The sequence below is a fragment of the Psittacula echo genome, assembly GCF_963264785.1.
Source record: "Psittacula echo genome assembly, chromosome: 13".
In the NCBI taxonomy this organism is placed as follows: Eukaryota; Metazoa; Chordata; class Aves; order Psittaciformes; family Psittacidae; genus Psittacula; species Psittacula echo.
The window spans coordinates 3,352,653-3,377,237 of NC_137749.1; the positions used below are offsets into that span (position 1 = coordinate 3,352,653).

The window sequence follows — 24,585 nt, forward strand, 5'->3', positions numbered from 1 at the left end:
TGCCGGCCACCGCCCGCCGCTGGCGCGCGCTTCGCCCCACGTGACGCGCGCCCCCTCCACGCTGGCCTCCCGAATCACGTGGCCGCCGCCACCGTCTCGCGCCCAACCCCCCCTCCTTTCTCCCCCCGTTTCTCCCCCCTCGCCCCCCCGCGGCGCTGCCGCCGCCACCGGACTGTGGCGCACGCTCCCCCCGGCCCCGTCACGTGACATGCCGCTCCTTGTTCCTCCCTGTCCCACTACCAGCTCCCCGCCCCGACACCCGGCGTATCCACCGTCCTCAGAGCGCGACGTCCTCCGCGGGCGGGCCCGGCCCCGGGACTCATGGCGGCGGACCGAACTCGAGGCTGGCGGCTTAGGCCCGGTTCCCGGTTGGGTGGGGGAGGGGAAGGCGGAGGCGAACGGGGCTGCGGAAGGTCACGTGATCCCCCGGTTCCTCCAAGATGGCGGCTGCCTCGAGGACGCGACAGGCGACGCTCTCGCGAGAACTCGCTCTTCTCGAGGTATCGTGATGACGCGCCTTGTCTCCGTGAGCGGGGGGTGTAAGGAGGAAGACGTCGCGCATGCGCGTTGGAGCATCCGCCTGAGGCGGTGGGCGGCAGTGGTGGGGCGTCCCCGGCGCCTAAGGGGTAAGCGATGGTGTCGGAGCCTGCTCCCGCCGCTGGACGCGGTCCACCTCGGTTCCACCCCGCCGTGGCTGGCGCTGCTGTCCTTGTGAAAACACTGCAGGGCTCTGAGCGCTGCGGCGGGGTCGGTGCCGCCCCGTCTGCGGGATGCCTACAGACCCCCGTTCCCTCGTAGTCACACTACTCGCCAGTGTTCCCCTCACAGAAGCTCCCTGAGGGGAACGAGGGGTGGCAGCGGTGCTGTGCTGAGGGCCATACCAGGCAGAGCAGCCTGGCAATGCCGCACGCGTGCAATGTGCTGGCACATGAATTTTCCATCACAAATACCTTAAAAGTGGCTAAAGTGACATTTGCTGCTGCAAAAAGCTAATTCTGCCTGAAAACCCGATGACTGCTTACACTTGCTTTGACATCTGGGGAGATCTTTTAGCAGTTCAGGCCCTCAGACTGACAGATTCTTGCTGAAAGAGACATTATTCCATTAAAATATTTTCCCAGATGTGTAAGAATATGAAAACTTGTGAGAATTTTACATAAAATTGAAGCACACATAAATGAAGTGTAGGCCTGCTTAAAACGTTCCGTGCTGCTCACTCAGTTTTATGCAAGTTTACTTAGTTTCTTGTTAGGCAAACCTAAAAAGGATTAAAATAACCAATAATGGATTAGATGGATTTAGGCTGAGCTATTTAAAGACAAAGCAACGTTAATTAAACTGACATAAGCCATACAGATTAATCAGTGATGCTTTAGATGCTAGAAGAAGATGAGAGAAGCCTGGCCAGAGATAACAATTCAAATGGTGGCTGATACCTTCGTTATTGCCCTCTAGTGCTTCAGGTAGAGGCACAATAGAGGACAGTCTGTGTGTGCTACAGCTAACATTAAAGGCACATAAGCAGCTCTATACAAATGAGACAAGAAAGTGATCAGTTTTTGATATCTGGAACTGAAAAGAGAGTTCACCTGTCAGGCCTATGAGCAGAGTTCATGATCATCCTCGACAGGGAGAGGTGAGTGGCAACACTTCCCACTGGTGTGAAATGCAGCATTATCTGCAGGATTTTGTGTGTAACTTAATGATCTCAGTGAATGAGATCCATGGTTTAGTCAGAGATGCTCCCTTTTATCATCATTAGACACTACTGTGAATGTAATTATATTTTATAATCTGTGAAATGGCGTTAGCCCCTATTGCCATTTTGCTACATGACTTCATAAGTTGCCTAACATAATGCTCAACTGTTACCTTTAGGGTATGGTTTCATGTGCTTTCTCATGGTGAGGTACAGCGGCCGAAATGCAAAATGTCAGGATTTCATCTTGTTAATAAGAAATTTGTGTAAATATTGTGATATTTGTGGCTGCCCCATCCCTGGCAGTGTTCAAGGCCAGGTTGGACAGGGCTTGGAGCAACCTGCTCTAAGTGGAATGTGTCCCTGCCCATGACAGGAGGCTAGAACTGGATGAGCTTTAAGATCCCTTCCAACCTAAACCAGTTTGTGATTCTGTGATTTATGATTTATTTAATTGAAAATGTAACAGGAGCTGTGGGAGAACTACAGCAAGAACTTGCTCTCAGGTGGGAATACATAACCAGCAGCTTGTAGGTCTATTTGAAAGAAATTGAACTTTCTTGAATTCAAAGGTAGCCAGTTCTAAAAAATAATATATATATTTTAACCGTGTGAAGCGTTAATTTAGACTGAAGGGAATTTACTGTGAAGATTTCCTTTGCTTTCTGAGCAAAACCAGCACTTTGCTCATTCATTTTTCTTCCCTTCCCCCTAAACAATTTCCCATTTCCACATGAAAACACAGAGCCCTCAGGAGCTGCTCTTACAGCACTATGGGAGATAATATTTAGGTCACTGGGTTTTAAAGCCTGTGCCAATGGGAATCGTGCCGCTATCTCCAGAGCATGGGAGCCAGTCCTGAGTCATGGTGACCAGCAGCTACAGCCGGACACGTCCTTTTTTGGCAGGGTTTATGCATGATAACATTTTAACTTCCCCTTGGTACTGCCTTTTTGGTCATAGCTCCCTGAAACAAGCCACGGGGGGAAGCTATTTGGTGCATTCCTGGTGTGATCCCAAGGCGCTGGCAGCAGAGGCCGGTTGGAGCTGATGTTCGAGCTGACGTTGTTTCCTTTGTTGCTCCAGGGAAGGGAATGACTTCGCTGGCTTTGCCCTCTAGCGGCGGCCCGCTCGGCCTCAGTGCTGCGAACTCCACTGCTTTTGTTTAATGCACATCTATGAAATGGCTATTAAAAATATCCCCAAAAGCTGAGTAAAACCACAGTAAAGGTGTTTCCAGAGCTTTCCCATGACATTAGGAACAGCATTCCTCCATTAAAATATAAGATATTAAGATGTAAGGGGAGAAGTTCTTTACTATGAAGATGGTGAGGCACTGGAATGGGTTGCCCAGAGAAGTGGTAAATGCTCCATTCCCGGCAGTGTTCAAGGCCAGGTTGGATGGACTCGTGGGTGACATGGTTTAGTGTGAGGTGCCCTTGCCCGTGGCAGGAGGGTTGGAACTAGATGATCTTAAGGGCTTTTCCAGCCCTAGCTATTCTATGATTGTGTGATTACTGCAAGAAGGAAATCGTCATTAGTAATTTATGAGGAATTTTTTCCAGTCACATCCACGCTGTGTGAAAAGGACAGTGGGAACTGGGGTGGAAAAATAGGCCCAGTGTCTGCCGGAGGGCTCTGATGCTGTTCTGCAGAGATCAGGGTATGTGCCCTGAGGGAGAAAGTTCATTGACATGATGGACAGGTGATGTCAGCCTCATGTTGTTCACAAAAACAACATGTTGCCTTCCCATAAACTGTATGTGCCTCATTAGCAAAGACACAGATATCATAAATTACAGTAACAATGCAGAGCTGGGTTTCTTCTTCCTTTTCCCAAAGTGCCTGTCTCAGCAGAGAGCTGTCATGACATGGGGAGAGGGCAGACTGAGGCATGAGGCTGCTTCTGCTGCCAACCCTGCAGCTGTGGCCTCCAGCTCCCCGGCTATGAGGGCTGTCCCTTCTGGGCATTCCTTGATGAAGTTGACAGTGGTTCTTCTCTTTTACTTCACTTTTCAGTCGTTTTATCATCCTGAAGTAGCTGGTTTCCCTGTGACAGTAGCCCCTGGGTAAGCTCAGTGCCACGGATCCATCTCCTGGGCACACACAGGTAGTCAGAGGAGCCCTAAAAGGCTAACACAGATAAGAAAAGGGACTCCTCATATACTGGTGCTCAGTATGGTTGTTCTTGACATGGCACACCAAGGAGGTCCTGTGGGGTTACCTCACAATGACATCCACTGGCCGAGAAGGAACACCAAGTGTGTCACAGGCTGTGTGCACTCCCACCATAACGCTGCTTAACTCTCTGGAGTCCTGCTCTAATTTCCACGCAGGTGTGTTGGACCTGCCCTGAGCTCCTGGGCAGTCCTGAGGACAGCGTCGGGGTTACAGCAGGAGGGATTGAGGCTCAAGCCTGAGCTTCATTTGTCCTCTAGGCAAGGATGGACTTAAGACTTAAACCCCATCCCGGGAATGCCCCCCCGGACCCCCGGTGCCCGCCACCGCTCCGGGCCGGGCCTGCGGAACCCACTCTAGCTGGGCGCCCGCTCCACGTGTCGGGGCCCTGCCGCGGAAGGGCGGTTCCTTCCCAGGCTACCAATCAGAGCGCGGGTTGCCGTTCGCACGAGCCAATGGGCGCTCGGGGAACGCACATTTAAACCCCGTTCCCGGGAGCGGAGGCCACCTCAGTGTGACAGGGAGAGGGCGGGGTGCGGCTCTGCGCGCCAATCAGGGGGCGCGGCAGCGCTGATCAGCACATGGTTAAGCCAATGGGGTTGCTGAGAAGAGAGCGGCGCCTCCCTGCGGAGCGGTTGGCTTCGGCGGGGGAGCTCCTCGGGGACCGGCGGGGGAGCCCGGCTGCGGGGGGCCGCAGGGCGCCGGGCCGCGCCGCCGCCATGGCGAAAGGTGCGCGGAGGAGCGGGACGGAGCCGGGGCGCGGCAGGGCTGTCGCTGCTAGGGTTGGGGCCAGGCGGCGTGGGGCATCTCCGCGACGCGGAGGCTCCTCCCGGGAGGTGCGGGGTGCCGGGGGTGGCGGGACTCCTCCCCCGCGCAGTGTGCGCAGCTCGCCGGGAAGGGGCTGGGCCGCCGTGGCTCGCCCTGCCGCATCCAGCCCTTTAAACATGGCGCAGGCCGTGGCGGACGGGCGATGACCGCGGGCGGCCGCGCCGGACATGGCTCAGGCGCCGATCTTCCCCCCTTGCTCCTAGGGAGGAACATGCCCAAGGCCCGGGCGGGCGGCGCGGAGGAGGCGAGACCCGAGAGCGCCGAGAGGAAGGGCTCCGGACGCCCCCGGGCCGGTGGGGTAAGCACAGGGCTGGCGGAGCGGGGCGGGCGGCTGCCTGGGATCGGCTGCGTTCTCCGCTTCCCTCCGCGGGGCGTGCTGGCTGTCTCCCGACACCGTGCGGTTCCGGGCACAGGCAGCGGGGGCTCCCCGCGTCGTTCAGAAATCGCTTAACCCGCAATGGAACCGGGCTCTTTCCGCGTTTGCCCGTGCCCTGCCGCAGCTACGAGCAGCCAGGCCCCGGGCTTGGCAATCTCTCTGTGACATCTCCCTCTTCCTCTGTTACGGGCGGCTGGTCGGAGGTTGGTCGTCACTTGTCATTTAATCCTCTATGGAGGTAACTGTGGCCATGCCATCTAATGCCAGAGCTCCTCAGCAGCCCCTATGTGCTCTGTTGCGCTGGAAAAAACCTCTGCTCTCCAGGGTCTCCAGCCTGGCACAGACAAAGACGTGGCAGCCGCGTCTCAGCGCCAGGAGCACAGCAGGCAGGGAGCTGGGAACATGGGAGAAAGCCAGGCTGAAAAAATACTTGTTCGTTTCCTGTTCGTGGTCTTTGCAAAGCCAGAAGGCTGTGCTGGCAGGTGGTCTGCGGCAGTTCATGCTTCTGGCATTTCTTGGGAAATGCCCTTATTTAAACTCTTTGCTAAATCTTGACAACTTGGCAGTGCAGGGCTTGCAGTTGTTAAATGGAGTTTTCATAATGTGTCATCCTTCAAAGCCCCATTTTTTAGTATCTTGTCTTTCATAGGCCTTTCAGAAATACTGGGGGTCAGGGAGTGACCTAATTTGCCTTTTTCCAGGCTGTTCTACTGCGACTATAACCTGTAGTAAAGTTCATTTGTGGACCAAGATTTGAGCCTCTAACTGGTCTTATTTTGCATGTGAATTGTGTACCCATTAAGTTTGTTACGCATGATTATGTTAATTATTAAAATGATCCCGTGTATTCTGTGGTGTGCTTTGTTTACTTTTTTTAGTCTTTGTGTGACTATACTGGAGCACTTGTTTAGTCAGCTATATTTGAGCTATTTTTTAAGTAATGGGAACCTTTGTGTGCTTTTTTAAAGATATGAATGCATGTTTTTGTTGTTTTAACTGGCTTGCAATGTCCAAAAATTGCTTTTAGTTGAATCAAAATATAGCCAAGAGAAACTCATTCTGGCCAAGCTGCATCTGCTTGTGCAGAGGCTGAGGTTTAATGGCTGAAATCCCTGTCACCTCCATACAGTGCACAGCCAGACTTGGCGAGGTGGCAGGGGGCTGTAAGAGCAAAGGTGACACAACTTCTATACGCTTTGCTAAACTTGATACCCCTCTCTCTTGGTGCTCCTGGAGCCTGAGCCAGTGCGCAAACCCTGCTCTCTGAGGTGTTTGACTATGCCAGCAGGTTTTACCATTCTCCTGGCTGGACATAAGCGTGAGGACTCTCTAAAGCTTCTTTTGCTGTGAACAACTTCTACACTTTATTTTGTTCCATACACCAGATTAAAAGCCCTGTTGATCTCTCAGCCCTCACTGGGAGGTGTTACTCAAGGTAGACTCTGCAAAACTGATTCCTGTCTTCTGCAGTGCTAGTAGAGCATATAATTAACTGCTGTAACATCTGACACCTCTTGAGAGCCTTTTGGTAAGCTTATAGCTCTCTGGCTATGAGAGGTATGTTCTAGGCTTGCGTGATTTTTGCTGTGTTATGTGTATTTGTTTTGGCTTGCACTCTTTGAGGCTGCCTTCCTCCTGAGGAGCTCTGGGTTGGGGTTGTTTTTTAACACCAGAGTTCATACTGTGAAACACAGGGTGGAGGCTGGAGTTAGTTGTGACTACCCCATCCTGTCACATCTCATGTGAAAGTCCTCTTGGACTAGGAGTTTGCATTAGTAAAGTGCTCTGAGTGTTTAACACTGTTATGTTTTCACTTAGTAGAAATAGCAACAGCAGCAAGGATGATGCATTAAAGCAGTGTCATACACATCAACACATCAGCTCTCTGCAATGTGTTGTGGATACCAGCTCAAAGTTCCCAACATCGCTGTGACGTATTGATTTTTGTGTGGGTCTCTTTTAGGAGAATGTGTTTATTGGTCAATCCAAAATCTACAGCTACCTGAATCCTTCCAAAACTCCTGGTGCTCGCCCCCCGCTTCAAGAAGAAAACTCTGTCATGTATCACGAGGTGAAATGTCAGGGCAAAACACTAAACAAAACCTGCAGGAAAGGAAATGGTAAGATTGATTTTTTTTTTTTGATTGCTCACCCTGTTAAATGTGCTCCTTCCACCCCCCCCATTGGAAAACTTAAACGTGCAGTCAAGAAGGCCACGCAGCTCCCCTGGCCCAATTGCTTTCCCAGTCCTACATCTCTGCCAGCAAACTGGGACTCTACAAAGATGAATTTGTCCTTATCCTTCTCAGAACTTAGGTCAGGGGTTTATCAGGCAATTTTCCTTCTGTCTTTTGTCTGGCTGTGTTTGTATTGTCTCTCTGGCTGTAAAAAGGTAATGATTGCATTGTCAATATGCCCTAATCTCCAGTTCTATCACTACTCTGCTGCTTCACGTCAATGTTTAGCAGCTTATCCATATTTTTTGGTCTGTTTTATTACCTAAAACCAATTTATTCAATCATTTAACTACTTTATAGTAATTCTTATAAAGGCAATTTAAAGTCACATCAGGTATGAGGTAGAGGCTCTTACAAAAGAAAATGCTTACGTTTTTAGAATGAAATAAAGGCAGTAGAGAATGAGGAGCACACGTTGTGGATGCTGAGTGCCAGGCTTTAGAAATGCCTCATTGTACTGACTAGAAATGGGAATGTTCTGTAACTTTATAGAGGAGCTAAGAAAAAAGCTGGCTTGTGTTTAAAGGTGCATTTAATAACCTTGGTAATTTGTCATAGTATTTTGATGCAAAGACTTTTAGCGAGCAGATATTTTAAGTCCCACTCCACACAGGCAGGTAGAGATTTTCTGGAAACTTGAGGCCTTTAGCTCCAAATTTAGGTCCCCAGTTTTGACAAGAAAGTGAAGATGGCTTCATGCAGCTTGTCCCACTGCTGTGGCCTCACAGCTGTGCTTCATTTCTCCAGGGAGATGGAAGCATCTGTCTCAGCAGACAGGTCTGTTAAACCTGGGGATTTGCCTTATGTAAAAACTTTATTCAGCTTCAACCAGGCTAACCTACTTGTAAATCAGTTAAGTGAGAAGGAGGATGTGGTCATATAAAGGTAGGACGCATGCAACCAAGCAAGTGTTGGTTGTATGTGCAGTAGACTTCTTATAAGGGCCAACCTTGAGCTCTGGTGTATTTTGTCTGAGTGGTTTTGGCCACTTGGTACCAATATCTGCATCTATTGATCACCACAGTGTGGGATCCAGAAAGGCTTCCTCTCCTTCTCCAGTGCAGGATGTTGATTAGCTTATGGCAACTTGTCATTTAGTATGCCAGAGGCACTGGGTGGCAAACTGCAGTTGTCTCAAGCACTGCATGAGGTGCTGCATGTTTGGGTTTGGAAAACTGAGTTGCAAACCTAACATGACAAAGCACCTGGGTTCTGTTTCACCTTTTCTCTCCTCACCCCTCCTCCCTCTGTACTATGTGTACTGTAACAATGACTAGTTAAAAGTTGAGTTAACTTGAGTTGACTAGTAAAAGTTGACTGTTAGGGTTCTAACAGAAAGAGGTTGTATCATTCCCTTCCTTTTTCTCCTGTTTGATGGAACTAGAAACTTGGACTAGAAAACACTGGAATTCATTTAAAGCACTCTGGTGTAGTTGATCCCAAGTTCAGAGCCTTACTTTGTTTTCCCATCAGCAGGAAGAAAAAAGAGTGGCAATATAATTGAAGGTGCTATGAAACCAGAAGACCAGAAGGACAAAGAAGGTGGGTGCGATACTTCAGTGCCCTCCTCTGATCAAAACCAAGGAACTGTAGAAACTCAAAAAACGCCTCTGCCGTCAGACTGTGCTGATGAGGCCAATGCAAAGCCAGCTCAGAAAAAGATGGTTAAAGCAAAACGTGGACCAAGGAGAAAGTAAGTGACTTCTGGAGTTTTAAATGCATTTCTTCTGTGTGTCCTTTTGCACCAGGAATGTTTGATCTACGTTTTTCCTTCAGGAGCTACAGTCGGACCCATAATTAATGTTACTCTTGTTGCCTTTTTGTAAGCAAAGCAAATGATTGTGTTGGGGGGAAGAAATCTTCAAGGTGACTTCTTTGTTTTCTCAAGAGTAACATGTTTGAAATATAGAAATAGCACCCAAAGTATTTCTCTACCTTGCAGAGGACTTCTGGTTTTTTTGAAGGCAGGGCTGCTGTATCTTATCTCCTGTGAAATACTTGCTGGTCACCTATAGAAAAAGAAATTAATGACCTATTAAGACCTACTTCTCTATGGACAGAAACAGAACAGTTGAGGGCCTCCTGGCTGAGTTGATGCTTTCTCGTGATACCAGAGTAATGTGAACCTAACATTGATGAACTCCTTTCCAAGCAGTTTTCATGACCTAAATTTTAGTGTAGCTTCTGGCAAAGCATGGCACAGGGGCTTCAGGTTGTAGCATGACCATTGGGTAGTTTCCAGCAGCATTTCATTCTTGTTATTAAAGACTTAGTACTAGAGTAACAAAATAATGTGGGGAAGAGAAGAGGATGTAGCTTTTGGCTTCAAGTTTCTTATCTTCTGATAAACACTGATCACTTTTCAACATACCAAGCTGAAAATAAGAATTTCTTACAGCTACCTCTGTCCTAGAGGTGTAACTTCACAAATAGCCTGAAATATGTGTTTTCTATTTCTGTCATCCCTTAGAACACAAGGAAGAACACCAAATCGAAAAGTAACAGATTATTACCCAGTTAGAAGAAGCTCCAGGAAGAGCAAATCTGAATTGGAGGTAGTGTTTCTTGTTAAAATAACATTACTTATAATATTGCTGGTTAATGGAACGTTTGAGAAAGGATGTAACTGTCTGTAAATGGTATCCACTGGCCAAATACAAACAGTGTTGTTGTGAAAGTATTGTGGAGAACAGAAAATGTAGAAATGCTGATCCAGTTCTTCTAGGACAGAATCTAGCTGCTTGTGTATTTTGGGGGGCAGAAATCTGTCTCTTTATCTTTCAATTTTGCTAAAGACATGGGATGGTTTGGAAAAACTAGTGGATATTGTCTTTTCAGCTCTAGAATGAGCTACAAAAGCTATCAAGTATACTCTGGTTTTGTTTGTTCTTGTTTCTTCTGCAGACTGAGGAGAGGAGGAAAATAGATGAGCTAATTACAAGTGGGAAGGAAGAAGGAATGAAGGTAACTACAGTATGTTGCTGTTAATCTGTTTATGCAGAAAATAGCAGAACTCAGTCTTGGAGCTGCTGCAGCTCCTTGGTAGTGAGATGAAAGTGAAGCAAAACTGAAGCACAGTGTTCCTTTCTGGATGGGTGATATTTGGCTCTGAAGAATATATGCAGCCTCAGTCGCAAATGTTTTGAGAGGGCTTTATAATCTTTACTGGAAATGCAGTTGCTGCCTCTGGTATCTCATTTCTTGGGTTTGTTTCTAGAAATGGGTTTGATACAGCATCTTAATTGTCATGTTTAAAGGTAACACCCACATATACACTCTGTATGGTAACAAATTCTCTTAGCACATTGACAGCCAGTTGCTGTGGGTCTTCATTATGGCTCTTGGGATAATGGCAGGGGCAGGAATAGTGAAGTATACTGGTGGGTGATCTTTCTGTTCCTTTAACTTCTTAACCTGAGTATGATGATGGTGCTCCTGAAATGAAAAAGCTGCCTCAGCTAATGGTTAGTTTAAAAGAAAAATAAGGTAACTCTGTGTACGGTTTACTTAAAGTAACTCTTAGTTCTCTGATTAGAAGACTTCGTATCAGAACACTTGGTAACTCAGTGTGTCCCCCAAACGCACATTTCTTCCCATATTTCCTATTTTTTCTTCCTATATTCCCAAATTTCTTCCACAGTGCTGTGCATTGTGCTTCTATGGCTTTGTCTGCAATACCCTGTGGTAGCAATTTTAACTGACAAATCCCTCACTCCCTAGTAAACAGCCTATTTGCAATCATGTAAATACTCTAATTTCCCAGCTGATTTTCTTTTCAACTTGACAGATTGATTACATCGATGGCAAAGGGAGAGGAGTAATTGCTACTAAAGAATTTAATCGAGGAGAATTTGTAGTTGAATATCATGGGGATCTCATAGAGATCACAGATGCTAAAAAGCGAGAAGCGGTGTATGCTCAAGACCCATCCACTGGCTGCTATATGTACTATTTTCAGTACCTCAGCAAAACGTACTGGTAAGCTTCTCTTTCCTTAAGTGTGATAGTTGAGTGATAGAGGCTTTGAATGCTGTGAAGTCTTCTTGGTTTCATGCAAAAAAAATTAACAAGAACCATGAATTAGGAAATCTTTGAGTGCTGTTTCATGGTCCAAGAGCATCCTGTACCTCTAGGCTAGCAGGAATGGTAGGTGACTCAGAGGCCTATTCTCTGAAGTACAGCACAAGCTATAGGGAGAGCTGTGTCTGCTTGGATGAGACTTCCAGCTCTGACATGGACTTCTGCCTAAATCTGTTCTCTGTAAAATTAACTGCTTTTCCTGAGTTGCAAGGAGTTTGTTTGAAAAGCAGCATGAACAAGCTCTCTAGAAGAGAAAGGTCTCCTTGAGCTGGTTGTGACTGAGTCTTCTCCTTTCTCTAGTGCCTGATACCCATCCCATGTGTGTGCTTTATCACTCTTGCCGTTTCATTTGCCCCAAACTCTAGTTCTCTCAAAGCAACCACTCAGCCTGTTCTTTCTTCTTGGGCTGATGCTACTGGAGTGTGGGTCACTAAACCTGTGTATTAATTATTTGGCAGTACCTTATGTTCTAAGTGTCTGACTTGTAGTCTATAATGATAGCTGCAAAAAAGGGCACTAAAGATTTAGTATCCAATCCCTGGAAGCTGGGCATCTAGTATTTAGACATTCACAGCCTTCTATGTGAGTAGAGACTCTTGCTCGTTTACTCAGTGGATACTACTCAGCTTGGACACAGCTTTCCTAAGGAGAGGGTGTTTAAGGTGTTTTTGGTGGTGTTCTGCATCTGGATTCTGCTGTTGCTTGTGCACAGTTGAGAGCTGCTTGGAAAGAGGCTGCTCAAAGACGCAGCCCATAGTTTTCCATTTTCAGGGTTTTGGGCTAACATAACACTTCTGGGAGCTTACCCACATACCATGTTATGTGCAGTCTGTTTAATCATATGAATATATTCTGGTTTTCCTTCATTGTTTCAAGCTGTGTGTGGATTCCTCTTTCTTTATCTGATCTGCACTTTGGGTTTTGGCCACATCATGACTGTGTGATATGCAGCAATCCTGCATTCTGTTCTTGTTCTTTCAGTGTTGATGCTACAAAGGAAACTAATCGCTTGGGAAGACTGATTAATCACAGCAAATGTGGCAATTGTCAAACAAAGCTTCATGACATTGACGGCGTGCCTCATCTCATACTCATAGCTTCCAGAGACATTAAAGCAGGTGAAGAACTGTTGTACGACTATGGAGACAGAAGCAAAGCTTCCATAGAAGCTCATCCATGGCTGAAACACTAATTCTTCATCTTAGTTTGGGTTTTTTTTCTTTTTGGACTGAGTGGGTCCACTGGCTCTACAAGGAGTCAGTGGATGGCTTTTTTTCTCCCCTGTCCTCACTTCCCTCAGCTTTCTTAGTGGACTGCTTATGGTGTTCTTTGCTCCTGAAAGGCTACCTTTTTGCTTTGCAGTATTTAAATGCCTATTACAGTTTTCCAGGCAGGCTTCAATAATTGATCTTAGATTGCCAAACCTTTTTATATCATAAAAGGAAACCCTTCCTAAAATTTGAATACTTCTGCATAGTGACCGGTGCCACTTGAGCATGCAGTCAAAGACTTCCACAGAAATTTAACCACTTGGGTTGTGCTTCTGCTTTTGCAATGAAATCTTGTGCTCCACTTTGTGGGGTGATGAAATTGGCATTAGGACAGCAGACGTACTTCTGTACTCTGACTCGTACTTTCAGTGGCTACACTGCTTGTCAGACTGCTTCTTACAGCCTGGTGCTGACAGGCTTCTCTGAGATGGATGCCACTATCATTCTCAAATAAGTTGTGATAGGGACCCAGTTCTTCCAGTATCTCATGTTGGCAGTGAACTTTAAATGCACTGGTGCTGAGGGAAATCCATGGTCAAATTGGCTGCTTTCTTTAGAGAAATGACTCCAAGCCAAAGGAGAATGGATTTTGATAGGCTGGGTTGATACTGAATAGAAGTGTGAAGTTCTGTCTTCACAGTGCGAATCAATGTTTGACATGACTTGTTTTCTACAATTGAAGAAGGTACCTTTTTATAGCTGATGGCTGGTTCTTGGAGGTGTCTTCCAGAGGATTTTTAAGAAGGAAAAGCTCTCTCTAAAAGTTTTATTACCTTCCTATGCTAATTAGCCACATCAGAAGCTATTTATTTACTGTGAATGCTTGAAGTAGAGCATAGCGCTTCCAAAAATAGGAGTCATCTTCATATGCAGCTTCAAACTGTAATGATGGAGTTGATGCAATGAAGAAAGTAGATTCCTTATTGCCTGGTCCTGTAGGTCTGTCAGCATGGTCCCACTGTCTTAAATGGGAGTTGAGTGCTCAGCATCTTGCAGATGTTTGTAACGTTACTGTTGGAGAACCAAATCTGTGATATAGGCGGGCAATACAATGCAGGTCCTTTATGTTAAAGATGAATTCTTACCAGTTGGAATTTTTGCCAAGGCAGGCTTGGCATGTGTGTAGATGAAAATGGCTGTGAGCCATCAGCCACGCTTGCTGCTGGGAGGGGTCAGCAAGGCATCTGTGGCTCTGTTAATGTCTTCTATTCCTCACGTCTTGAAGGCTGCTGCTGTTCCAGCTAATGCCCTCTAGGACAATCTTAGATGCTTGCCTATGTGATAGGTCAGATAGCAACAACATCCTGGTTGTATGCTCCAGCAGCAAGAGAGGTGGCTTAGTGATGTATTTTTTAAATTAAAAACTTGAAGACAATGTCTCTGTAAAATAAAGAATATATTTATTATTGATGAAGTGGCTGCTATAGTACCTGTCTCCATTGCAGATCATTAGCATTTTGAAAGAAAGCTGTGAAAATCATTAGCCATTAAATGCTTTATATTATTTACTACTTAATACAAGGTCAGGGCTGGCCTGTGTGGGTTCACCATTTCTGAGGAATTAACTGGAGACCTGTTACCTTTACAGATAAGCTTCCTTGGCAGACTCATTTGAGTTGATACTGACTCTTCCCTGGTCTCAGTCTCTGGCAGCAGAGACTACAGCAGTGTGTACAGGATCCTCCTGTACTAGAGCACTTCCCTTTAGTCAAAATTGGAAGGAAATGATGGGGTTTTTTTTCCTTTTTATTTTATTTAAGCATTTGCCTGTTCTCTATCAGGTTGAATAGCTTAAAACCTCTGTTCTTCCACGTCACTTTTGTAAACATGAAAGGGGGAAGATCTCTCCCTGTTTTATATAATAGGAAAATTGTCTTCTCTGAAATGCTTAACTGGTAATCAAGTAGCACTGCATTGGAAGATGGTAATAAAGCTGACATTGCACTGCTTATGTATCCTTTACTTTTTTAGAAACTGATACATAGACATCACATCTATATGAAATACTCCCACTTTTTTTATAAAACACATCTAAAATGGTAAACTGGAAAGAATAATTTCAGCTTTCATTATTGTCTCCTTCCCCTAACTGCAGAGTGGCCTAAGGCTACAGCAGTGTTCTGTGCCTCTGTGGAAGGCTGCTACTTTTGCACAGCTCTGTGTAATTTGTGCAGTTTATTACCTGAAGTTGTTTCATTAAGACTTCATAGTGATTGGTGTGTTTGGGGACGTAATTCCCCCTCCCCTTTTAAAGGATATTAGGAAGTGCATCTCCGGATAAACCACAGAAGAGGATGGAGCTCAGAGCATAGGTAAACAGCTCTTTTCAGCTTGGGGGTGTATCCTGGCTGTTGCTGGTGCATGACTGTGTCCTTTTTCTTTTCTTTCTCTGAATACAAAGCCTATGCTAAGGAAATGCAGTAACTTCCTTCCCGGCTTCCATGCCCTAGAAAATATATCACAGGGACCCAGCCAAGGCTTACGAGTATTCTGAAGATGGCAAAATGACTTCAGCAGTTGTGTGCCCCAGCTAAACCAGCTTGCTCAGGTCAGACATCTGTGATGTTGCTTTGTTAGCAACTGTACACTAACAAATTGTTTTTGAAAGGAGTCCACAGTTGTGCTAAGCCACGTGCACATTGTGCATCTGAGCAGATGCACAATCAAGTGTCCTATATTTTTCATGCTGCTCATGTATGAGAGGGAATCAAAAGATTTCAGAGCCTGCTTTTACTTCTGAAGAGAGTCAGATATGGTTTGATACCTGTCACTGCCCTTTTTATGTCTGTTCAGACTTGTCTGCTCTGGAAATTCTACTCTTCTAAATGTGGAACCTAATTGGTGTCTTTCATATTTCTTTTACTACTCCTCTGTTTGTCCCATATGCTTCACTAGGGATAAATCTCATTACTGGGGCTAATACACTGCTTGTGACAGTTGATTGAAAGAACAGAGTTTATGAAAAATACAGCTGTGTACCACAGGGGCCCTTTAGCTGTCAGAAATTGAGTGGTGCATCTGTTCCAGTTTGAGCATGTCTGTGCCTCTGAGAAGACATCAGTGCTTCCTGTGGGCAGAGCATGATGCAGCAGCATTTATTCCCTTATTGTGCTCTCTGCTGCTGTCTTCCATCTTGACCCCAAAAAGCCACTCCTGCCTGGGCAGGGGTTTTGTTATTGCAGCCCAATTTCATCTTCACTTGGTGAGGTGGGGTGTGACAGGTGTCTGCTGCGTGTGTATTGCCCATCTGATGTAAAGACACACACAGCAAAAAGCAGTACTGGGGTTTTCTTTAAGTGGTTCTGTTAGTGTAAGGTAACTTTCTGCATAAGAGCAGTGGAGGCTGCAGCCCAAATGGGTTCTTCTTTCCCAGTGCTCCTCTGAATGGTGTGTCTCTTAACAGTATCTTCCTCCTGCAAGATCAGTTGGGCTGAGCATTTTGGTAAGTGGACAGGAAAAATAAGTGGTAGAATGGTTTGGGTTGGAAGGGACCTCAAAGCTCATCCAGTTCCAACCCCTAGCATGGGCAGGGACACCTTCCACTAGAGCAGGTTGCTCCAAGCCCTGTCCAACCTGGCCTTGAACACTGCCAGGGATGGGGTACCCAGAGCTTCTCTGGGCACCCTGTGCCAGTGCCTCAGCACCCTCAAAGGGAAGAATTTCTTCTTAATGTGTAATCTAAATCTCCTCTCTGTCAGTTTAAAACCATTCCCCCTTGTCCCATCACTATGTGCCCTTGTAAAAAGTCATCACCACAGGCTCTTTTAATAAGAATAAAAACCACCTTTGTATAAACATTTATTTTCTACAGGTGTGAAACATCTGGCAGGAATCTGAGAAATACAAAACATGTCAAACAGTTTCTAAAAAAAGCCAAGTAAAATCTATTCTGATAGAATATTGTACAACGTGATTGTGATGAGATTGCTTATTCTCTACAGTAAGTGATGATTTTTCTTCCAGTCGTTAACCTCCCCCAACACCCTGGTGGCTCTCAGCAGCTCCACTTCTGCACAGGAGTGGTTGAGTTCTGGAGGGTGCTCATTTTCCATGTTTAAAAGAGAACCTAAAAAAAGAGAAATAAAACTAAAACAACAAGAAGGAAACAACAATGTACAACTGAAAAGGAGGAACAGCCCCTGAGGCAGCTCTATCAATGTGTTTTGTTATTTTGGGGAACTTTAGGGACGTGGCCTGAGTGTGTGGGTACTGCGTGCGGCTGCCTTGTCCAGTGGGAGCCTCCAGGGGCAGCCAGCATGTTCCCACAGCACAGGCTGTGTGTGCTAGCAGGGGAGGCCAGGGGCACATAGTTTTCCTCTGAAATGCTTATTTTTCCTAGAAAAAAAAGTGAGGCCCCACTTGCCTGGCTGGAGGTTGCATCCTATGGAGTGCTTTTTCCACAGGAAAGGATTTCTCTATCGGGTTTTAATTTTGCAGGGAGAGGAGGAGAAAACAATAAGCAGCCAAGTAGGCTAAAGTTCAGAATTCATCCCTGGATTCACCAAGCGTGAAGCTTGCCATGTTCTCCCAGAAAATAACATGCAGACACAAACTTACAGTCGTTTGATGATTGTCTTCTCCTCGCTGCCCTTGCTGGGGCCAGAGCTGCTGCCCCTGGCTTCTTTTGCCAGTTCTTCAGTTTGGTCCTTTCTCTGTTGGATGATCCCACTGGGAAAAGAAGTGGGTTTATTTATTTAGTTTTTGTGGCTTTGTGCATAGTATGGTATTGCATCTAAAACCCTTCACAGGACAGGGGCAGCAGCCTGGCCTATTGTAATGAATTGCTCTTATTTTCCCTAAGTACTGTAACGTCATTTTGCTTAGGCTGTGCTTTAATGAGAATGCTACAAAGGTAACGAGCTCACTTCTCCACATAGGAAGAATGGCAGATCACGGTAGGAGTGACAGGGAAGTGTAATTACGTGTTGGATTTGTACAAAAGCCCAAAGATTATAGTAGGGTGCAGAGACAAATAGTGAATTTCTGCATGGGTGGATCTGTGGCACCTTCAGTGCAGCCATGAAAGCTCCCACTATGCAGCAGGGAACAGATGGGAGATTCCCAGCTTCCCTGCAGGACATCTGCCTGTTCTTCTTCCCATCCTACAGAGAAGTAGATTCCATCATCTTACCCCAATGCTGCTACACTCTGCAAGGTTGTAGCCACCTCTTTCAGGCAAAAGCTTCAGTTCTACCAAGAGATGGTTCCCTGGCTTGGAATGGGGATACATTTTACCAGCTGACACACAACACTGTTCTCACAGTGTGCCAGTTTGCTGTCCTCAGCTGACCTCATTTATCTGGAGAGCTGAGTGGACCAAAGCTCATGCCTGCAGTCAGTAGCTGAAAGCTGGAAGTAGCGAAGCCACACTTGTATGGACCTTGGAAGTACAAACACAGGAGAGTATCTAGAAACTGGTGTGACGTCAGGCACGGGATGATTCTGGGACAGATTCTCCTCTTAGAGAAATAGGCCTATGAGCTATGAGTCACACTGCTGGTGGCTGCAGATCCAGCTTCTACTCAGAAATCATGATTTGAGGTGCAATCTCCAAACATCAGTCATTTTCAATTGTTCTGTGTAAGGCCATCAGTTACCTTGTGCTATATACAACTTATTTCCAATACACACAAGCCATTTTAGAACATATAGTTATGCTCTTCCACTGCACAGCTACTCTTTATGGCCATACAGTTATAATTAAGATTTTATGTGCATTTTTAAGGGGAAGATGATTTTTGATTTAAGATGTAATCTTGTACACAGAGGTAACCATGTAGAATTACTTGAATTGAAAAGCAGGTCTTCAGGTGCACAGCACTGTGACTTATATTGCGCAAAACCTGAAACATTCATACTGTTAATGTTTAACTTGGCCTGTAACACACTGTGTAACGCAGCTGGGAAGTCAAAGCATGAAGACATGGCAGCGGGCACACAGCAAAGGCAGGCAGCGGAGCAGGGGGAGCATGTGTCGTTGTGCTGTGAGAAGTCCTGTTGAGCAGTTTGTAAACTTACTTCTTAGATTTAACTTCTTGGCTTAACCTGCCTGTTACAGGCAAGGCAAAGGGTGGGTTACTGTATCTAACAGGATGTTGCTGAGGCATCTCAACTGAGATCCAATGCACTCAGACATTTTGTGTCTAGATGACGTAGCTTCTTGCCCCAAGGAGCTGATAATACAGATGAGGAGCAGAGGAATGGGGAAGAGCGGCCTTAGGAGGTGAGGAATTCATAGCAAGGTCCTTCTTGCATCCCATCCTTGGGCTCAGACTGATTCACTGATTTGGTTTTCTAGACCAAAAGCCTGCTCAATAAGTCCTTGTTTGGCACAGTTTGGGTACCTCACACAACCCTTCGGTGGCAGTCTTAAAACAAAAACCCCACAGCTTATCTTGAATGATGATGAAAGAGCTTAATATTCTTTCTAGATAATCCATACCCAGTGTAGGAGCACAGGAACAGTAGATAAGCTAAGGTCTCCCTTGGCAAGCTGGAGGAGGAAGGAGCTGGAGGAGGAAGGAGATTCTGACTAAAGAGATGGAAACCCCCGTGCTCTCTGGTACGTGGCATTAGACAGGAAGAGTGTGCATGCGCCTGCTGTGACCGTGGAGGTGAATTCATGTGAGTGAGAACCCAGCTTGTGTGTGGAGTGGGAGTAACTTGTGTAGGTTACAGGAACAGGTGGTGAACTGTGCAGAGTAAGAGGGAGTTGATTTTCAAAGTATGATGCATAGAGACTTCATTGTTTCCCTGTTTTCCTTTACTCATTTGTAGGGTTTTGGGAGCACAGATGTTTTATCACATCTGGACAGTGCCCAGCCCAATCTAAGTGCTCACACCTGCAATATTCTGATCTTATAAGCTCCCCCGATAACAAGTAATTGTTATTAGTTCTTTGCTGACCTCTTATAGCACTGTAGCTCCTCTTGCACCACCAGAAGCTGAGCTTTCAGCTGGTTACGCTCCTGCAGCACATCTCGCAGCTCCTGCAGTGTGAACCGGGGGCGATTGGGGTCTGTGAGATCTATGACCATTTTATCTGGCCCAAGGCTGAGCTGTAAAACAAACGGTGGTGGTCATCACCTGTAACCTGTCAAACCCAAGGCACTCATAGAGTAAAACCTCTTAATTTTACGAATATGTAGTAATTCTTAGAACCAGTAGGATTTCATCAGAATCCTGATTTTTTTCCAAGCAGTTAATTAGAGCTTTTCTTATTATTTCTGTATTCCCTGGGTGACTGCATTTCCCAGCCAGTACAGGGCCTGACTGCGATGGGCGCCAGCCACAGCTAAAAGCAAAGTCTATGTCCCAAAGAATTTGCAACGTACTTTGCCAAGAAGCTGCTTTTATCTGCTCTTCTGATGACCAGAAAGGCTGAGCAATGTCTAACATCACAGCAAAACTCTGTGGCAGAGAGAGGTAAGAACTGAATTCTCCTTTCCTCATTTAAGACCTTTGTGGCAATGACTTTTTGGGTCACAGACACCAGTTTCTCTTTCAGAGAAACAAAGCTTTAGTGTTTGCACCTATGGCAAGCTGTTTTTATGGGACCAGTCCTGTGTGAGAGCTGAGCAACAGGGGATTTGTGTGCTGAAAACCTGTCTGTGTGTGTGAACTTCACTAGCACAGCACCAAGTGGTTAGTCACGAAAGTGAAAGAGAAGTGAGGGACCCACAGTGCTGTGCCTTGCCACAACCCTGAAGACCTCTGCTCAGGAAACAGCTTCAAGACCTTCTAGAAAGACCAGAAGTGAACTTTATGAGACTTGTTCTGCTGTGGTAAAGAGCCTGCCAGTTACGGCAGCAGTATTGCCCGACCCATCTGGTGTTAGGATGGGTTTCAGGACCTGCATGTGGCTGAGGGGACAGACCACGACCGTGTTGTGCCACCTCAAAGCTGCAACCCCAGGGCTAAGGCGCCCGTCCACGCTGTGCAGCATGGTGTGTGTTGCACGGTGGGCACCCACCTGCGGGGCGCTCCCCCGGTCCGCCCCTCGCCGCAGCTCCTCCAGCTCCCGCCGCAGGCTGTCCCGCTCCATGCGCAGCTGCTCCTCGGCGAGGCTGCTCTCGCTCACCAGCGCTTCCAGCATCTCCAGCACCCTCACGATCCTGAACTGCAGCCGGGCCAGGGCGGCGGGCACCCGCGGGCCGGTGCTGAGCTGCAGCAGGTCGCGGCCCACCACGGAGGAGATGTCATAGACATCGCCGGCCGTCAGCTCGAACGGGCTCTTCTCCAGAGCCCTCTCCGGGCCGCCATCCTCCTCCTCCTCCTCCTGCAGCTCCTCCTCCCGGCCCTGCTGCATGCCCGGCCGCTAACTTCCTCCCCGGGGTTCGGCCGGGCCGGGCCGGGAGCTGCTGCCGCCGGGCCCCGCGGGCAGAGCGGCCCCTCCCGCCGCCGGCGGTTTCCATGGAGGAGGCCGCGGCCCGGCCGCGCTTCCCGCCCTGCCCCTTCCCTTCAGGAGACACCGCCTGCTCGCCCGCCTTCCGCCGCCGGTGAGGGGCCGCGGGTGGTTGCGGCGCTGTGGGACGAGCCCTCGCTTTGCACCGCGGTGGGAACCGAACCGAGCTGGGCGGGGAGGGAGGGAGGTAAATGCACCGGGGGTTCCTTAACGCCACATTCGCCAGGCGCCATGGCGGAGCGGCTCCTGGGCGCGGGGCCGGGGGATGGCGGCGGCGGCGCCGCTGCTCCAGACGGGACGGGGAAATGGGGGTAAATGAGCAGCGGCTGGAGCCGGCTCCCCTCTGCCCGGCCTCTGACCACGGCAGCCGGGCGAGGGGGCCGCGGGTTCCTTCAGCGGGGTACGGGGTAGGGCCCGCAGGGGAAGGCCAGAGCGGCGGGTCCCCTCAGCCTGAGGCGGATCCAGCTCTCCGACATGTTAATTGAGATGAAGTCAAACAACAGCGACGTTGCTGGTTTATTTAAGTTGGTCCCGCTTTTCGGGATTTTGGGATGAAAATACCTGTGAGTCTGTGTTTTTATGTATTTTATGTGGTTTTCCCCACTAGACAATGAACGACTGGGCACCCATCGCAAAGGAGTATGACCCTCTCAAAGCCGGGAGCATTGATGGCACAGATGAGGAGCCCCACGACCGTGCCATATGGAGAGCTATGCTGGCACGCTATGTACCGAACAAGGGAGTTACAGGAGACCCTCACCTCACCCTGTTTGTAGCAAGGCTCAATCTTCAGACAACAGAAGAGAAGTTAAAGGAGGTATTTTCCCGCTATGGAGACATCAGAAAGCTCCGTCTGGTTCGAGACCTGGTCACGGGGTTTTCCAAGGGATATGCATTTATTGAGTACAAAGAGGAGCGAGCCCTCATGAAGGCCCACAGAGACGCCAACAGGCTGGTTATCGATCAGCATGAGATCTTTGTGGACTTTGAACTGGAAAGAACTCTCAAAGGATGGATTCCTCGGAGGCTTGGAGGTGGTTTTGGAGGCAAAAAAGAATCTGGGCAGCTCCGGTTCGGAGGACGGGACAGACCTTTCCGAAAGCCCATCAATTTGCCAAACATGAAAAGTGATTTCTATGGAGAAGGATCAGCAGAGAAAAGAAATTGGTCTCGTGAGGGATCAAGGGACTGGAGAACAAGGGACCGAGACCACGACAGGAGCAGAGACAAGCGGTGGCCAGAAAGGGAACGGTTGTGGACTTGGGGTGAAAGCGAGAGGGACTCCAAAGAGGAGAGGAGCAGAGGGAGGGAGAGGAAGGACAGAGACAGGAAGGACAGGGACAGAGACCGGAGCAGGGATAGAGACACCAAGAAACAAAGAGATGATGACAAGCACCGGTAGGTGACAGTGCCTTGGCGTTGGGCTGTTACCTGCTCTTACATCCACAGCGTTCCAGCTGCAGGGGCTGTGAGCAGTGTGTTCCCAGACTACCCTGCTAGAAGCTGTCTATAGTTTGGCTGCTAATGCAGTTAAGGTATGTGTTGAATTGTTCTTCAGAGCAAATAAACTTGTGTAGTAATATTTTTGAACTGGTGAATGCTGTCAGAAAGGCCCCACGTGTGTGGGCATCCCTCTGAAATTGAGTGCACATCTGGCTGCCTTGTTAGGGCTCAGGAGAGAGCTCCGTGTTTAAGTATTTATGTGCCAGATGTCCACTGTCATTCAGTGAGACATGCTCTTGAGGAAATAGTCATGTGTTGGAGAAATAGTAATGGAACAGCAGCAAAGTCAGCTTCTGAGAAATGTGCCCCAACCCAAGAAAATGTTATTTTCTTGAGCACAGGTGAGATCTTGAGTAGTTCTATGTCCTTAACTAGATCTGCAATGTGAGGGAGAAGGTCATAACAAGAAATTTGGGGGTTTTGTATCATGGGAGAATGCACTTCCTTTGATTAGAGGAATGTGCTCTGCAGAGGAATGTGCAGTGCAGAGCAATGAGCAGATCAGGTTCCTGATCAGTCCATGCACTCCTCACTGCGGGTGGTTTCCTGCCTGCACAGGGTTTAAATCCTGCTCTGGAAGCAGGGCTGGCTGCTGCCTGTAGTGGAATTGGGGAAGCAGAGGGCAAAGCAGCTCCTTTTTCAGAACCTGGGTTTGTACAGAGACACCCATCTTCCACTGAGAAGCGCATGGTGCATTCCAGTAAAGGTGTTATTTGTCATCATAAGCCATTCCTAAATATTTGCTAATGTATTTTAAACTATATTTTTCTGGTCAGCCTTTGAATGACCCTGTCCTAAACCTCTCCTAAACCTTGCCCAGTTTGAGGCTTTATTTCCACAAAGAGTTAGATGAGCCTTTTCAGGAGAGGGCAAACAAACCCATATATTGCATCCCCAAGGAGAGATGATGTTAACTTCCCACAAGAAAAAGGATTCAGGTGTTGCAGAGATACTCAGTTTTTCAGAAATATTTATTAAACTGTTAAAATGATTTACTGCCCAACCAAAAAAAAACCAAAACCAAAAAACAACCCAAAAAAGTCAGTGATCCTGCACGCTGCAGACGGAATATTGCTGCACCCCTCACCCGACAGGTCCTGGGCCTCCCCTAAAAGCAGATTTTACGTGAAAAACAATACATAGCAGAGCCTGAAATCTTTACATCCTCTTCCCTACCTGCCATCCTTTCTGATGGCACTTGGAGTGTGTAAACTCAGGATTTCAAACATGAGGATGAGGAGCGAAGTGGTTAATGGCAGCAGGTCAGCAGTAGCTCATTTTGAGTCTGAGGTACCAGGCTAGAGATGAATAGGGGAAGGTTGCACTGCTCAGTGCTGCTGTTGGAAACTGGCTGCAGGTTTGAGGTGACAGCAGTGCTGTAGTGTATGGGATGAGCTTTATGTGCAGGAGGCCAGGAGCTGTTCTGTGTAATGCACCAGCTGAGGTGCTGGGACACCAGTTCAGTCCGTGTGTTTCTGTTACCCCAGCTCATTGCTCTCAGCTGATTGCAGAAACAATGTGCTTATTCAGGCCATGTGTCTGCTGCATTCTTGCATTGTTTCTGATTACTGCATCTATTCTAAATGTGCCAAACAACTGTAAACTGTGCTAGGGAGAGGCTTGATGGGAACCATTCAGTATTTACTTTAACTGACTGATATAACTGTAGTGTGTTTATTTTTTTCTCTAATATGGAAGTGAAATCAAGATCTGAGCAACTTAAGTATCACTAAACGAAGGCATTCCTCCCACTGAAGAACTGCTTTTCACACAAGGGAGGAAGTGCTGCTGTTTTATGGATACATCTTCTGCAAGCATAAAACTTAAGATATGTTACCAAAACATAACCAGGCAAAAACTTACCTGCCTAATCCTAGTGTGAGATGCTACCAACACTGTTTCAGATGCAGATGTGTTTCATATTAAGACCACACATCCCCTGCCACACCAGGGTGGCACAGGAGACACTTCATCTAAACATAGGGAAGGTCTGTGTTCAAAATGAAGCA

The 24,585-nt window shown here is 47.3% G+C and overlaps 3 protein-coding genes across 6 annotated transcripts; 2 read left to right on the forward strand and 1 right to left on the reverse strand.

Moving 5' to 3' along the window:
* Positions 1 to 173: 173 nt before the first annotated feature.
* Positions 174 to 17,191, forward strand: KMT5A (lysine methyltransferase 5A). 3 transcript variants are annotated; one of them, XM_080628504.1, is made up of 8 exons: positions 174 to 626; positions 4,909 to 5,003; positions 7,045 to 7,201; positions 8,795 to 9,011; positions 9,789 to 9,873; positions 10,223 to 10,282; positions 11,106 to 11,296; positions 12,380 to 17,191. In XM_080628504.1, the coding sequence occupies exons 1-8, from the start codon at positions 209 to 211 to the stop codon at positions 12,588 to 12,590; spliced, it is 1,434 nt and encodes a 477-aa protein (XP_080484630.1). In that variant the 5' UTR covers positions 174 to 208; the 3' UTR covers positions 12,591 to 17,191. The 3 variants fall into 3 exon arrangements, with proteins under 3 accessions (XP_080484630.1, XP_080484629.1, XP_080484631.1); XM_080628503.1 differs by having other exon boundaries at positions 8,792 to 9,011; positions 12,380 to 14,779; XM_080628505.1 differs by lacking the exon at positions 174 to 626 and adding an exon at positions 4,499 to 4,606 and having other exon boundaries at positions 8,792 to 9,011; positions 12,380 to 14,768.
* Positions 547 to 23,002, forward strand: SNRNP35 (small nuclear ribonucleoprotein U11/U12 subunit 35). 2 transcript variants are annotated; one of them, XM_080628506.1, is made up of 3 exons: positions 547 to 626; positions 19,926 to 20,094; positions 21,681 to 23,002. In XM_080628506.1, the coding sequence occupies exon 3, from the start codon at positions 21,684 to 21,686 to the stop codon at positions 22,473 to 22,475; it is 792 nt and encodes a 263-aa protein (XP_080484632.1). In that variant the 5' UTR covers positions 547 to 626; positions 19,926 to 20,094; positions 21,681 to 21,683; the 3' UTR covers positions 22,476 to 23,002. The 2 variants fall into 2 exon arrangements, with proteins under 2 accessions (XP_080484632.1, XP_080484633.1); XM_080628507.1 differs by lacking the exons at positions 547 to 626; positions 19,926 to 20,094 and adding an exon at positions 21,024 to 21,167.
* On the reverse strand, positions 16,644 to 21,000 carry RILPL2 (Rab interacting lysosomal protein like 2). Its single transcript, XM_080628508.1, has 4 exons — positions 20,642 to 21,000; positions 19,576 to 19,727; positions 17,227 to 17,337; positions 16,644 to 16,735 (listed from the first exon to the last, which is right to left on the reverse strand). Exons 1-4 carry the CDS (start codon positions 20,975 to 20,977, stop codon positions 16,711 to 16,713), a joined length of 624 nt encoding a protein of 207 aa, XP_080484634.1. The 5' UTR covers positions 20,978 to 21,000; the 3' UTR covers positions 16,644 to 16,710.
* Positions 23,003 to 24,585: the final 1,583 nt, after the last annotated feature.

Excerpts from the sequence above, each read along its gene's own strand:
- KMT5A (XM_080628503.1), top strand. The coding sequence starts at position 209 with ATGCCGCTCCTTGTTCCTCCCTGTCCCACTACCAGCTCCCCGCCCCGA. Across the intron at positions 627-4,908 it reads GCGTCCCCGGCGCCTAAGGG|GGAGGAACATGCCCAAGGCC; the intron begins GTAAGCGATGGT and ends CCTTGCTCCTAG. Across the intron at positions 11,297-12,379 it reads TACCTCAGCAAAACGTACTG|TGTTGATGCTACAAAGGAAA; the intron begins GTAAGCTTCTCT and ends TTGTTCTTTCAG.
- RILPL2 (XM_080628508.1), bottom strand. The coding sequence starts at position 20,977 with ATGCAGCAGGGCCGGGAGGAGGAGCTGCAGGAGGAGGAGGAGGAGGAT. Across the intron at positions 19,728-20,641 it reads ACCGGGGGAGCGCCCCGCAG|CTCAGCCTTGGGCCAGATAA; the intron begins GTGGGTGCCCAC and ends TTTGTTTTACAG. Across the intron at positions 17,338-19,575 it reads GAGCTACAGTGCTATAAGAG|TGGGATCATCCAACAGAGAA; the intron begins GTCAGCAAAGAA and ends TTCTTTTCCCAG.
- SNRNP35 (XM_080628506.1), top strand. The coding sequence starts at position 21,684 with ATGAACGACTGGGCACCCATCGCAAAGGAGTATGACCCTCTCAAAGCC.